At 38.7% G+C, this 14905-nt stretch overlaps 2 protein-coding genes and 1 non-coding gene across 7 annotated transcripts in view; 1 reads left to right on the forward strand and 2 right to left on the reverse strand.

The window, feature by feature from the left end:
• LOC149588633 (ELAV-like protein 3) overlaps positions 1–14905 on the reverse strand; it is a 269510-nt gene that overhangs the window by 215728 nt on the left and 38877 nt on the right. The gene's annotated exons all lie outside the window — the stretch shown is intronic.
• LOC149588635 (cytosolic carboxypeptidase 6-like) overlaps positions 1–14905 on the forward strand; it is an 89236-nt gene that overhangs the window by 53851 nt on the left and 20480 nt on the right. The window contains exon 2 of the mRNA XM_089862556.1: positions 12690–12906. Coding sequence (XP_089718682.1) covers positions 12690–12906 — 217 coding nt within the window. The remainder of the gene's footprint in view (positions 1–12689; positions 12907–14905) is intronic.
• Positions 11929–12002, reverse strand: TRNAI-AAU (transfer RNA isoleucine (anticodon AAU)). The gene has a single exon. It is a non-coding gene; the product is annotated as a tRNA-Ile (tRNA).

The raw sequence follows: 14905 nt of genomic DNA on the forward strand, positions 1-14905 counted from the left end.
CTTTGGAAATTCTAAACTGTTCCTGTTAATTTTGCAATCGTAATAATTTGGGAGACCGCACCAAAAGTCATGAAAAAATAGGGGGGGGGGAGGGAAGGGACTTTTCACTGACACGTTTTCAAGTATCACGTAATGTTAGGAACTTCGTAGCACTCTTTTTTTGTTCGGATTTTGAACAGAAAATTTTATGGGACTTTATTTCATCGATAATTTGTTTAAGACTTCATGGAAACAGTTATTCTAGATATCACCAGGGATAGATTTAATTTTAGAAGTAGGAATGAAGAACAGAGTAATATCTGGGCGTGCGTCGAAGTCCCGGACCCACCTTCCACGGGACGAGGGGGGGTATGAAAGAAGAGGCGGGAGGGGCATAGCGACAGAGGTAAAAAGGAATTACGTCACTATTTTGCGCCGTCCCCGTTATCAGCAACGTCATCAAAACGTAGCTGTTTAAGCGAGCCAATAAGGTAGTTTAAAATTTTCGTTACGTGTTGGAGGGAGGGGCTCTATCCTGGACTGAAGTAAATACTAACCGTTCTCCATTCCTACTTCTAAAATTAAATCTATCCCTGATATCAGCAATGGACTTATTACTAAATAATTCTTGTAATTCTGGGTTTTTAGGGAAAATAGGGTGACTTAAATACCAAATACCAATTTTAGGGGTAGATTAAGGACCATGCAGGAAAAGAGGGACTTATAGGAACTTTTATGGACCCGCGTGTTGGAAAGGAAACCAACTCTGGATTTTTATATCGCATGCAGTTACAACTAAGAAATAAAATGAGGGTAATAAAAAACTTTGGGTGAAATTTCTACTGAGTTTCATTTTCGTATATTTTTTTGAAGAAATAAACCTATACACGGTCGTCGGGGGGAGAGGGGTATAGCCCCGTAATAGCCCGAAGCGGGACGAAGGTACAGTCGAAAATTCAATATCTATAAGAATGTAAGGGGCACCGACATATTTCGGAGATATCCCAGCAGGTCTGACTTTAAACGACTATAGGTATAACCAACCGCGATGTCCCAAAATGCCGCCAGCGCTTGGGCAAACTTTTACGTTTTAGCTCTCGAGTTAGATAACAAATGTATATCCATTCATATACAGGAAGAACTGGGGTATATACGGTGCTATAGGTATTAGTCTAGATGTTTCAGGTAAGGGGGATTGTAGAGAAAGGTTTAATAATTATTAAGAGATTTTTTAAAGGCATTTACTTTCCCTGACTTTTCCCTTACTTTGCTAAAATTTTTAAAATTCCCTGACCTTTTCGGCGCATTTTTGAATTCCCTGACTTTTCCAGGTTTTTCCTGACCCGTGGTAACCCTGTTTAATATAATATTTTCCCGGGCTCGGGATTCAAAATTTTGCCTAATTTCTCTTTACAAAGATTGGGGTGGAAATTTTACGAGTTCAAGTCAGGTAAGATACAGAAGAAGTTGAAAAAAATAGAAGGGAAAAATAAATTATTATTACCCTATATTTGAAATAGGTAGCTATATATTTTTTCACCTTAGATGTGATGAGAAAACCGAAAAAGAAAAAAAATCCAATTTTTTTTCTATCCCATGTTCTACATCACCCTTTCCTCTTTCCTTTTTTTTTCAATTGTTGTTCCAGAATAAAATTCATTTTTTTTTCGAAGAAGTGTAGTGTAGTGTAAGCCTAGTACGAAATGAAAATACCGAATCTTGCTCTAGAGCAATAGCGCGATCAAAAAAAAAAAAAAAACTAGAAATTGTAAATGTAAAAAGAAATACAGAAAACGAATTCTTCCCCTTCATTCCTAAATTTCAAACCTTCCCTCTTTTTTTTTTTGGTTCCCGCCAATATTAGAGACCGCCACCACCATTATTACCCTGCATTTTTCTCTTTTTCCATTGGACAAGCGCTTAAGAAAGAATAGAGTGTCCGGGGAAATTCGAAATTCTTTCGTTTGACGTAATGGGATAGGTTTTAAGTTTTTGGGAAAAAGAAAAATAAAATTGCAGTAGGTTAAATGGAATTGGAATCTTTTCTTATACGACTTGCAAAAGTTTCCTTTCTCAAAACTTATTTTTACTTTTGACGTACGCTTTAGGCGACTTAACCGTTTTCCAATCGCTAAGCCTAAAGTCACGTTTATTCTTATTCGATTTTTAACTTGAAATTGACAGCGATTTAATGAAATTGAAGTTTAATGGTTTCTCCTTATTTGTCACTATCCAGGTTAATCCTACGGAGAGGACGTCTATGACAACCTCCTTAATTACTCGAGCCCTGATTGTTGTCGAGTCCAAGTATTTAGTATCTTAATAAAGGGGAGAAAAAGTACTACAACATATTCAATAATCTTCCCCGAATCTCTTATAGAATTAGATTAAAAAGATGTCCTGTAAATAAGCCCAATTTTTAAGCCTTCAACGTCGACTGCTTATATTTTGGTCTATTGACGAAAAAGAGGTGAGTTCTAATCTAGGGGAAGCAAACTTTGAAGAGGCCGATAATCACTTGATTAAAAAAAAATTAATAATAAACTTCTCGAGGGTAATTTAATTTTTCTTCTTGTCTTCACTCAAACTGACATAAACCAGACTTTAATTAAAAACCCGATGAAAAAAAAACCCGGGTTTTTTCTTCTCTCAGGCGTTTACAACAAGTAACAAAAGCGTATTTCGCCTTTAGCGTAGGAACCATTCGAAACTCTCCAGTTTTACAATACAGTAAAGAAAAAATAAATATAAATTTATATAAATAAAAAACCAGAGCATCCAAAACACCGTAGGTAACTAAATATCCCCTACTTCTAAACAAAAGAGAAGAGAGGAAAGAAAAAAAAACCCGGTATTATATTGTTTTTAGCAAACAGACAAAAAGCTAATTACATTTTGGTTCTCTCTACCCATGAAAAGGAAAGTTGTACGCGGAAAAACGGTGAATTTAGGATTATAACTGAAACTGTTTTAAAAAATGGATCTCTTACGCCTTTAACCGTATTAAAGCAAGAAACGCGTATGGAATAAGTATAGTTATTCGTGTTGAATTGAGGAATAAACTTTAAACTGGGGTAAGGTGTTATTTAAGGTTTAGTTTTGAAGACCTCCACTTTATTAACGTTTCATCCACGAATATAATAATCATACAAGGATTTTCCGCCTCAGGTTTATCCTTTATCTCGTTGTTTACCCGACGCAAGATGGCGATATCGTCCGTGAGGACCATGCAGGGACCGTTTTCTGATTAAATTACCCTCTTTTTTGGGGGGTTCCCGGATATCAAGGGAAAAACCCTAGGCGACCCTTTCCCCTATAGCCAGCCTCACGACTCAGCGGGAAAAAATATTCTCTCTTTCCTTATGTATTTTTCCCTTACTTTTAGCCTAAGGGGAAAATAGCGGAAAAACAGCTCTTTCCAAAGCATATGCCAAGTAGCCCTCTAGCTAGCCAACGAAACTGAGGTAATAAGTTAAAGGCGCGGGAAAATGGGCAAAATGGTGCCTCGCAATTGGTGAAAAAGCAAACGAAAACTACTATAGGGTGATATGGTTGAGACGGGAATACATATAGCTAATAGTGCTCCAATTAATTAGCCTAGCTTTTCCTATATACAAAATCCGTCAAGATACGTCGAGTGAAAACGGCTACGCAATTATTCCAATTAGCTATATGTATTCCTGGTTGAGAATTCTCCTACCCTCAAGAACGGATCTAAAATGGCGGCGATTTATAAATAGGTTTAAAAAAATATTTAGTTTCAAAAGTCAAAGATAGTCAACTTTTAAGTTTTCTTCTTGCCTCCATTTTCGTCTTTGGCATGAAGTGACCAATGAACAAACAATCTATTGACCTTAACAATCCCACCTAATGACCCCGTAAGAGTTCCTATAGCTAGGATCCGGTACACGCGTAAGAAGAAGCGGGAAGGTTTGGGTTTTAGCCCATTGATTCGGGATAGTGGGGTGAGGGAAGGGGGATAAGGGGCAGGCGCCCTTAGCCCTTACCCTAGTTCGACGTCGATCTAAACGATGAGTCAGGCAGTCCTACCCGCGGACTATAACGCCTAAGCAAAGTAATAGTCCAGGCTGACTCAGGAACTTTTCGCTAAGGGAGAGGAGAGGAGAGCTCGGAGGAAAACTAGGCCTAACCCAGGGCCTAGTTGGATGATGCCAGGGAGTATCTTTTTTCCTGACGCGATACTAAAAACCCGAGAAGGCAAGCAAAGAAAAGGAAAAAAAAAGAAAACCTTTTGGGCAGTAGTGTTAATGCGTTGATACAACGGCGGACCGAGTGGATACTGTAGAAATGGACCCTTGATGGTCAAGCAAAAACCCTACAAGAAGAAGAAGGAGAAGGGGTTTAACCTCTCCTATAGAATGTCCAGTTATCTTGGGGCTAGAATATTGTAAGTCTAGTTTGAAATGGGAAGAGATATTAAAACCAAGCGGATAAGAGCTTCATTTTGGGAAAGATGCTAAGCTAATGGCTTAGAATGCTGTACCAATAATCAGAAGTTTTCTTAAGAACTGGATGAAATGTGGATACAACCTTTTCGCATTAAGTTATACCCCACTGTGTCCAGGCAAGGCAGGGGGGAATGAAACCTAAGATTTAGAATAGACAAGCAAAGAGCCGTTCAGTCATTAGCCGCTATATAGGGATCACATCCCTTTTATGGGTAGAATGGACATGGGGGGAGGGGGGTTGCAAGAAACTGCCAATGACCAAACAAACTCGCTTGCGCCGCGGAGAGGATCCTACAGACTACTATATACACACACACCATATAAAAGGAGACACAGAGCTATAGTATAGTAGGAAGAAGTTAAGATAAAGAAGGATCGGAAAAGGCTATGGCTATATGGACCCAGGCGCGTTAACCTTGCTGGTCTGTGTGTCAAGGGAATTACCCGTATTACGAACTCGTTCTAAACGGCCTCTGAAAGAGGTGAGATAACTCTGGAGCCATGCAGGGAAGAAGAAGAAAAAAAACGGGGGAATAGGATAAAGATGTAGCTACTATACCGCTAGTACTGACCAATGGTCAGTAGCTTGAGGACTTTACGGGCCTTCTCTTTTTCCACGACTACTTTCCGAATATGTAACGGCGTAAAACTAAAGAAAAGATAGCTCTAGGTGCGCGATAAACTTCAAGTACATGATTACATAGAATAAAAACTTTAAACGACTCAATTTTGGACGGAAAATGGGGTCAAAGCCTTAGGCCTTCTCTCTTTGCATTGCCTACAATAAACTTTGGTTCTTTTTTGTTATAAATGTATGAAGGTAAAGTGACCCACTTGCACTGCAGATTAAAGGGTGCGCCAGCTGGTTCCATCTTAAAAATAAAACACGTAACCTTTCCAAGAATTTCATATTTTGATTCAGTTATAAATTACACTCTGCATCTTGGAGAACTTCGAAATAAAAAAAAATGTAAATAGTCCATTTACGGTATTTGGGCAAATTGCAAATTTCGGGCAAGTTTAGCTTATTTTGAATTGTCTAGAAACTGTAGTTTCCAAAAACAGCGTCGTTTTCTATTTCGATCTAAGGGAAGAACTACTATAACGTATGACGTATCAATTTTTTCTCAGGCGATAATTAATAATTTGAAATTACGTAACCATGGAGACGTTGATGGTATCGCAAAAATTAATAATGATAATAATAAAAAGATGCGAAATTTTCCTCTATCGTATAATAAAGACTTTTAAAGAAAATAAGCTGAACGTTTCGCGGTCGGCTCGGTGTTTTAATAAACAAGAAAATGTCTCTAATAAAGGAAGGTATAGAAAAATGACGAGCTTGCGCCTCTAGAGATTATCATAGCAGCCGCAGCCAGAGAGAATGAGAGAGAGAGAGAGCAAAGACGCGCGTGTTATTATCCTCGAAAACCTAATCGCCCTAATTAATCGCCAAATTAATTTAGGAATGGCCCCCCGAGGTTTTAGGCGAGAGAAAACTAAAAGACATTACGTATATCCGAGGAAAACAGCGCGAAAGTCTCGAGGAGAATATAGCGGCGGCGTGCGTGGGTTGTGGGCAGATGGAGAAGGAAGAGGAAACTTGAATTACGTCGTCGCCGGACAATTCCTAAAACAGTAAACAAGCTGAGTCACGGGGGCAAACAGAGGCCTAGCTAACGCTGATTACCTGCACCCGCCTTGGACATAAAAGGGTCGCTCCGCGGGAAATGGCAGACACGCGAAAGGTGGAACATCGAGGGGTCACTCAGTTAGGCGCAAAATGTTACTTCCGGAATTTTAAAAGAAACGTTTTTATTGATTTCCAGGCCATATGGCCGGGCTTTAAAAATAAGAAACAACAAAGGGCAAGTATTCGACATCTTGCGGTAAGGTCTACTCTACCCTAACATAGTTGGCTCTTTAGGCCTAAAACCAACATTAGAAGCGCAAACTTTAGAATTTATCAAGCCAAGCAGAAAGGGCTGGGAAAATGTTTAGGTCGGTTAATATATGACAGGCTGGTTTTAACTTTTATCCCCCCCCCTATACAATCGTTCGGCAACGTTTAACGAAGACAACGTGGGGGGTAAGGTAACCGAGTTAAAACTTTCAAGGCTCGAAAACCTTCGTAGTGGCTTCCACTCTATTAAACCTCGCTTAGAGAACTGTAACTTGGGTGGTGCGGAATCTCTAATTAGGCCTAAACTAAACTAACCCTTGGGTAGAGAGAGAGAGGTTCTCTTTTCCCTAAAGTTGCGACGTTGCACGGTGCAGGTTGTATAACGACGATTTTAAACGCTTAAAACGAGTCAGGTGGGATGAAATGTAAGGAGATTTCTCTGACGAGCCGTCGGAAAGCCGAAACGCAAATGGACCGTTACCTTAGTCAAGGGAAAAATTTTAGGCTCGAAAGGGTTACGGGAAAACGGAGCAACTCGCGTTTCAAGCGAAGATTCTTTCCTATTTCGGCAAACAGTTTGCGTTAAGCTTAAGGTTAGGGTGATGTTATCTCTACGCGCTAAAACCGTATAGGCGTTTACCGTTAACAACGTTAAACGCCAGTCGAGTCAAATCACGTGACAAAAGGTCCTTGCCGCTGAAATCATCCATCTAGAAGAGGGGATATCTGTCTAATAGAGCACTATATTCTCTCTCTCTCTCTCTCTCTCGAAATTGTAAGCTGGATTGGGTTGGTGGCGCGTATTATAGGACTGTATAGAGTTTTGGCGGGAAAATAGCGTTTTCGCACGTGCTGTACAAGTATAAGCCCGCCACGAGACAAATTAGGTAGTCGCGGCGTTCATCCCTACTGTTTATAACGGAGGAGGCAAAACGGTTTAAATTAACGAGCTACGACAACACGAAATTTCTAGCCTATAATTATTCCGGGGTAGAGAGGAACTGCTCCAGAACCGCTCTGGAGCGAGAGAGAGACACCGTCGGAGCCGCCTAGCTCGCCAAGCGTATTAGAACGTATTAATTCCGGACACCCTCTCTCTCATCTCCAACCCACCGCGTAACGGCCAAGACTATAAGAATTTATTTTAAAAATACAAGGAATAATCAAAATAATCTCTGGAGGAAGATACTAAGTCGTCAATTTCAGAATAAATAAAATTAGAAATATTGTCCAATTAAAAATACTTTTAATTGACAGTTTGTAAAATTAAGTCTAACGAATTTATTAAAGCAAGGGGGAAACACCTTGACAGATTCATGTTTAAAAAGATGAAACTCCGACTGGAGTATTACGAAAGGAGAGAACTAGCTCGAGAGGGAGCGAGCAGTTTTGTATAAACAGCCTTGGTTTATAATTTAGGCAGATTCCTGGACGGAAGGCAAAAGGCACACCGACCCCCCTCATTTTAATATTAAGGGAACGGAATATATTTTTCTCAGGTCCGGGCCTCGTTTTGGGGAAAAGGAAAAGGCTAGGATGGGCCTTTCCCGACCTTCCTTCAACCCTAACCCTTCTTATTAAGGCACGAGGCCAAGCTTTCCTTAAAATTCGCGGTTTTGTATAAAGGGGCATTAGTATATTACGCTTCATAACGCGTGTTAACGACTTTTCACTTTCACTAACAAGCTAGGCTAAGCTACACCGTTTATTGACTGCTACCAAAGTTCCCTTCGCGAATTTCGGTTAAAATTATCAAATGATAGATTGGAAAGGATAATAAAAATTAGTCCCAAAGCTTTCCTTTTAAATTGATTAAATTGCTTACGAAATTGTATAATTATTAAATATTTCGTCTACTATAAATTTTTAAAATCAACAAGATTTTTTTTTGTGTGTGAACACCGGAGTGTTGCAGGGTAAACATTTCTACAGGGGCTCGTAGGAAAAGCATGGACTTTGATAACCCCTGCAAGTTGGCTTTCCATAATAGTAAAATTAAATATTTTTATTTTTAAAAAACACGTTGTAGATTTATTATTATAAGTAAGACGCTAGGAACTATTTTCTTACGTATTGAGACGGTACACGTGGCGCCATCTATCGAAATCTTAACAAACTTTCTAAACCAAAATCCGTCCGGCTAACTTACATCCCAAAACATTGGCATATAAAATTGAAATAAAATTCGTCAAAAAAAGACAAGGGTGAATTTTTTTGGTCTCGTACGACGATCTTCTATAAATCACGTTTGCAGCGCGCTGCTAGATTTGGCGAAATAATCGCGTTACTGACGTCGCTGAGATTTATTATGAAGGGGCGTATACGTCCTTGCGTCATTTTTTTGCCCCCCTCTTCGTACCGCCACTCAAAGTTATCTTTTTTCTTACCCCCAAACTACTTTTTCCAATAATACCAAAGCACGGGTAACCCTCCACGCGTACCCTTTATATTTAGCGCAAACTTGGACGGGGGTTGGTTTATGCGAGTCCTGAACGACAAGAAAAACATCGTGTTAAAAGAATGAAAAGATAAGAAGTAAAGAGATCCAACTTTTACATTTTTTTTTTAATAATTTTTTTATGTTTTCATTCTTCTAGGAAAGATGTGCGTGGTAATATTCGTACTACGCGTTTTGAAAATGGGGCGCAATTTTCTTGTCAAAACTGAATTCGGGAAATTTATCCAAAACGCTCCGCTCTCTCCTCTTCGTATCTTCCTTTTTAGGCCTTGGCTCTTATCCCTTACACCCCCTCCCTCCCCCGCTTTTTACGTTAGTTTATATCATCAACATTTTATCTTTATCTTCCTCTCTCATGTACGCCTTGAATTTTCTTTTTCGCTTATTTTCCGCGCCACTTATTTCTTATCCCGTGTTCACTCCTCCCTCCATTTTTGTTTCAATCAACAAAAACGGCTAAAAGATATTATTACCCTACGCCCACGCATGTGTATTGTTCTATACCAAGATTGTACGCCCCCCCCCCGTTTTTAAAGGACTAGTTCAATCCAAAATTCTGTACCTATTACGAAAATTGTAATCTAAAAAACAGACGGATTTAAGAAACGCGGAGTTGTTCTGATTCCAATTACTAATTTTCATCAAACTATTGCGAAACTGGGTTCGAAATTACCAGGGTTTTATTTTTTTTTTTCTTTTTTAAGAAAAACAAAGACCCCAGCCCAATGAGTTTATCTTAAAATATTTCATAAAAAATAATAAATATTATTAAATAATTCTTTTGATATTGAAATAATAAATATCTTAAATTATCTTTAAAAGTAAATTATTTTAGCATTTAAATTCGTCAAAATTAAAGATTTAAGTGATGGGTTTTATTAAGTAGGTAAATATTTCATTTAATGTAAATTTTAAATTCAACCAAATTTTATTTTTGTAAACACCGGAGTGTCGCAGGGTAAACATTTCTACAGGGGCTCGTAGGAAATACATGGAGATTGGAAACCCCTATAAGTTGGCTTTCCATTTCAATAATAAAAAAGAAATATTTTGATTTTTAAAATAAAGTTGTAGTGTTTTGGGCTGGGTTTTTTTTCTGGAAGGGGGGGATATTTGCAAAATTAAAATTATTTAATATTAATTTACTAGTTAACTTAGGTTTGGTACTACCCCTTTAACAATAGTAAAAGAGTTTAATATGGGGAATTATTTTCAAAATTAAATATAATATATTGTTCACTTGCCCTTTAGCCGCGTAAAGATGGAGCTGGGGAAAAAAGAAATATCCTTTCCTTATTCCATTTAGAAAAATGCCTTTTTCCTAATTGCCTGACTCGTTTTTTCTTTCCACTCTCTCTCTCTCTCTCTCTCTCTCTCTCTCTCTCTCTCTCTCTCTCTCTCTCTCTCTCTCTCTCTCTCTCTCTCTCTCTCTCTCTCTCTCTCTCTCTCAGTCTCGCTCCTTCTTCCTCTTTTTGCCTACAAAAAATGACTTTCGCTAATTTTAGATAGGGAGAATTTTTTCTTGCCTCTTTGACGTTATAATGCAATAGGGGATTCAACCAAGCGAGCTTATTCCGTATCATTGACTAGTTAAACGAAAAAAAAAAAGATTATATTTCTTATTTTAAGCTTCACAGTCTTTACTAATGTAATAGGTCCAAAGAAGCCAGCGAGCCAGCCTTAATGATGGCCAAAGAGCGCAAACTTTAAACGTTATAAATGACGTTCATTTTGTTAACTCTAGAAATTAAGGTTCCCGAATTAGAAAATGTGTACGATTGCATTCGAATGTAAGAGTTAAACACACTCGTAACGCTAGAATTTTATTTATTTATTTTTTTCTAAAAATTAAAATAAATAGAGGTAGCTTAATTATTATCTTATTCTTTGAACATTTCACGTTCCCTTTAAAATTAGGTCTATTTTTTAGCCTACCTACGCTTTTGTTTAAAGTTATTCATTAGAAAGTAAAATGAAATAATTATAATTTAATATTAATCCTTAATAATTAAACTTATCTTATTAAATATTTAAAAAGTAAATTCTCTAAATTTAAGCTTATAAGTTAAAGTATAGAGAAAGGTCATAGGGTTCAGCACGATCTTCTGTAAAATTCTAATAAATTTAAACCTTTGGAATTTAGAATATATTCTTAAGGGAAGGGGGCGTTGAAGGAGGGTGGGTAGTGGTCTATCTATCTATACAACACACAACACTTTCGAATAAAAGGGGTAGAAGGGGGGGAACCATTACTCCAAAATAAAAGTGTTTACGAGCTGACTAGAATTGGAAATTGCGAACGATATATTTCGAAAACGGTTCTCTATACCTCCGTATCCCAGTTTTACAACAAAAGTTTTTTTACTTATATTATATATTATAGTATATTACGGAATAGAGAAGGTTAGGAATTCGATGCTTTTGGCGGGAACGATGATGATGGGAGAGAAAGCGCGCGCTATCCATATTACCAGGGATCCCATCCCATCTCTCGCGCCCGCATTCCAGAAACACGCCGGGATGCGTTTCCAACGATTCCCGCCATTTCTCTCGCGCTAGAACGAGAATGGCGCGCGAGAGAGAGAGAGAGAGAGAGAGAGAGAGAGAGAGAGAGAGAGAGAGAGAGAGAGAGAGAGAGAGAGAGAGAGAGAGAGAGAGAGAGAGAGAGAGAGAGAGAGAGAGAGAGAGGAAGGTACGTGCAGGGGTGAAGGGGGGTAGTTTTCTACTTTACGGTACGAATGATTAAAAGAGGCTGAATTTTCCCAAGGAATGGGAATGGGATGGAGTGCCTAGAGTCAAATATGTCCAAGCTTTCTTTCTCTTCAGTTAAATTCGAGGGGAATTTCAAAGCGTCAATGCTTCCACTTATTTCCATTCCTTTTAACTCTTTCCAACCAACATGTATGTACCACCACCGACAGTGAGTTTCAGTTACAAAGAAGATTAAAATTTTAAAGAGAGAAAGAGTTTCTGGAGAGAATTCTTATTTTTATAAAAAAATAATCCATAGGTAAAACTAAATTACCGAGCATTATTGGATTAATTGGTACAGTACAATATTAGTATTTTATAAAATATGAAAAAGGGCATGAATTCATTTCATTCAAAAATAATTCACCTGGCCCATGGGGGGATCGAACCCACGACCTTCGCGTTATTAGCACGACGCTCTAACCAACTGAGCTAATGGGCCATACACAAATACGTGTGCATTCCCAAGACATAAAGGAAATAAAACTACGTATTTTAAAACAAACCTACGTCACGCCTCGTGTACATAAAAACTGGGTCAAAACTTTTATCAAAATTTCCGCCTGCAGACAATCTTATCTTTGGCGCGAATTAAACCCGTTTAATCAAGAGCAACCATTGATACCGTGGTGATAAAAATAAACTATTACGATCGAGTTTTTCAGCGTTGGATCTAAAATAACCCTTTTTTTTAAATTCAAGTTTTTCCCGGGAACCGATAACAATAAAAACCAAGTATTTCCTAGAAGTAGGGGTCTAGGCGGATCACTTAAGTATACTTATTTTTTCTTTTTCTTTTCTAGACCTTTCCCAAATTAAATTTCTAGGAATAATTTTTCAAAAGAAAGTCTCAATTGCGTATTGTAAGAAAAAATAAAGGCTCTTAGTTTAGCGAGCGATTGGGGATTCGAACTCGATTGAAGTTTAAGTTTACTTTTCCCACCAGGGATAAAGAACGAAAAACATTTATATTAAATGGAGAAAAAAATGGAATGAAAATATAAATCCAGGTCCCGCAGACAGATTTGTTTTAAATCAAAATGCTTAACGCGTCTTCGGGGAGAATGGGATCCTTTGATTTGAGAATCTAGATCATTATTCAGTAGGTTATTCTTGATTGTCTTTACAGGCATCGCATGCCGGCGGAGCACGTGTATTATTACCGAAGCCCTAATCACCATGGCAACCACGTTTTATCCTTCTCTTTCGCCTTCGACAAGGAGGAAGATGTCTACCAATTCGCCTTTTGCTATCCTTACTCATTCTCGCGTCTGCAAAGGTACTTGGAACTGGAAGAACTGAAACAACTGGGGCATATGAAGAGGGAACAGTTGGGCGAATCCGTGGTCAGTATAAATTCATTCGTGGCCTGCATGACTTTACAAAACATTACAGACGCGGTGACCTTGGGTCGCTCCTCCAACCTCGAGTGGTTCGAGCTCTCTCCATCGACTTTCAAACTAATTCTTTGGGTACATTTTAAAGCGGTGCTTAATAAATAATAAGTAATTAACCGAGAAGATGAGATTCATCGCCTTCTAATTAGATAAACAGTTTGCCACATTCCCTTGAAACAGAAATTCAGCTTGAGGCGAGACCGTAACCGAGCGCGAGTGAGGCCAAAGTGGCGTGGCGAGGCTTATTATTCGAGAAACCAAAGCTGGAACTCGAAACGTTCGTCAAAATGAAACTAAAACTCGGTTGAACAGGCATAATCTTTCAATTAAAGGCACGGTTACCAGCGAGCTAACTAATTTGAGAGAGATGGCCCGTAATTAAATTAAAACCGCGTGTACGTACGGTGGTGGAGTTAGATTTCGCGCCATTTCCGAACTAGACGCCGTCCACAGCCTTTATGATAGTAATATTATAGAGAATCCTTGATGCCTTAAAGTTAGACTTTCGGTCTAAAGTATGTTGTACAGAATTAGTTTAACAAAATCAATTATAATTTGAGCCTTTCACGTCGTAACATCCGTTCTAATCAACTTCCGGTATAAGCTAAAGGAGCCCGATTAAATTACTCGGTGTAAAATCAACGACCTGTATATCTTAATAGAAAGTTTAAGTAACGTATCGCCGCCGAGGTTTCTAAGAAAAATGAACCCCAAAAATAAACCACTTCATTAAGACAATGGTCTGTCCATTTCCTCAGCCTGGACGTAACGAGGTCAATGGTTCCTCGAAACATTCTCCCCCAAAACTTCTAAAATTAAATTTCCCGATCCCTTATTACGAAATATCACGGTTAACTTTATTATCATGAGCGGTAGAAAATGGTGAAAGAGCACCAAACAAGCCAACCCCGAGTACCCTGGACAAAAAGCTGACCCCTCGACGCGCCATTATTACGAACAAGTAACTTTAATAAAAACTAAAAAGGTTTCCCTCGTATAAAACTAACCAAAGAACAATTCTTTTTTCCTCTTCGGACATCCAGTCGTCCATAGCTGGCTATCATGGTCACTGAGTGACCAGGGCAAAAGAGTATATAGTAGCTAGGGCATTACCAATTTACCATTAAACCGACCGTTGCCTGCTTCATTTAAAGAAAGTTTTTAAAGGCGAGCGAAAAAAGTTAGGTGGCGGCTGTTAAGACGCTATGGGATCAGCGACCAAGAAAAGGTCAACCTTTGCTATACTAGGAATGGTAAAGATTCGAACAGAAGTTGGTAACTCGGAAGAACTGACGAAATTATTACGCATCATCAGTGTTTGGTTTACCGGAAATCAGACAGTGAACTGCCCCTCGACCCACGTTCAAAATACATCACAATCATAGCACTCGCTCCACGAAGCAATTAACAATATTAAAAATAACTTCAAATGATTAACTTTTTCTCTCGTCATTATAAGACGGTATCGTTTTAACCATAGGACATACTCCGGGTGGAATTGAACGAACTCGGATCTCTCGTTAATTACTTTTTTCGTCGAGGTTCGCGCGGGCGTCCTTAATGGTTTTTCCGCTGGACATTGGGGCCCTTGGCCTACCGTAGCCCTCCCCCAATCTTCGGCACCCCCAGAAAAAAAAGAGAAAAGGAAAGGAAACGTGGTTAAGCCTAACCGGGCAACGTATAATACCGGGCTCGGACCCGGGCCCTCAACCAAAAAAACACACTCTTTATCTTCTTTAGCCGAAAATTCAATTGTTCGCGACTCTATGTTTAGCTCACGCCTCTTAGGAAATGCCATATATATATATAGACCATCTTTTTAGGATTGGACGTATCGCTTTCCTCAGTGGAAGAGTATCGTAAATAAGGAAAATGTTTGACCTTCCAGATAAAAAGGCGCTATTTTATTCTATTCAAGGGTTCACGCGCAACTACCTCGTGCAAAATA

The sequence above is a fragment of the Phalangium opilio genome, unplaced genomic scaffold (assembly GCF_054372755.1).
Source record: "Phalangium opilio isolate 3A_F unplaced genomic scaffold, DU_Popi_V2 ptg000540l_1, whole genome shotgun sequence".
Classification (NCBI taxonomy): Eukaryota; Metazoa; Arthropoda; class Arachnida; order Opiliones; family Phalangiidae; genus Phalangium; species Phalangium opilio.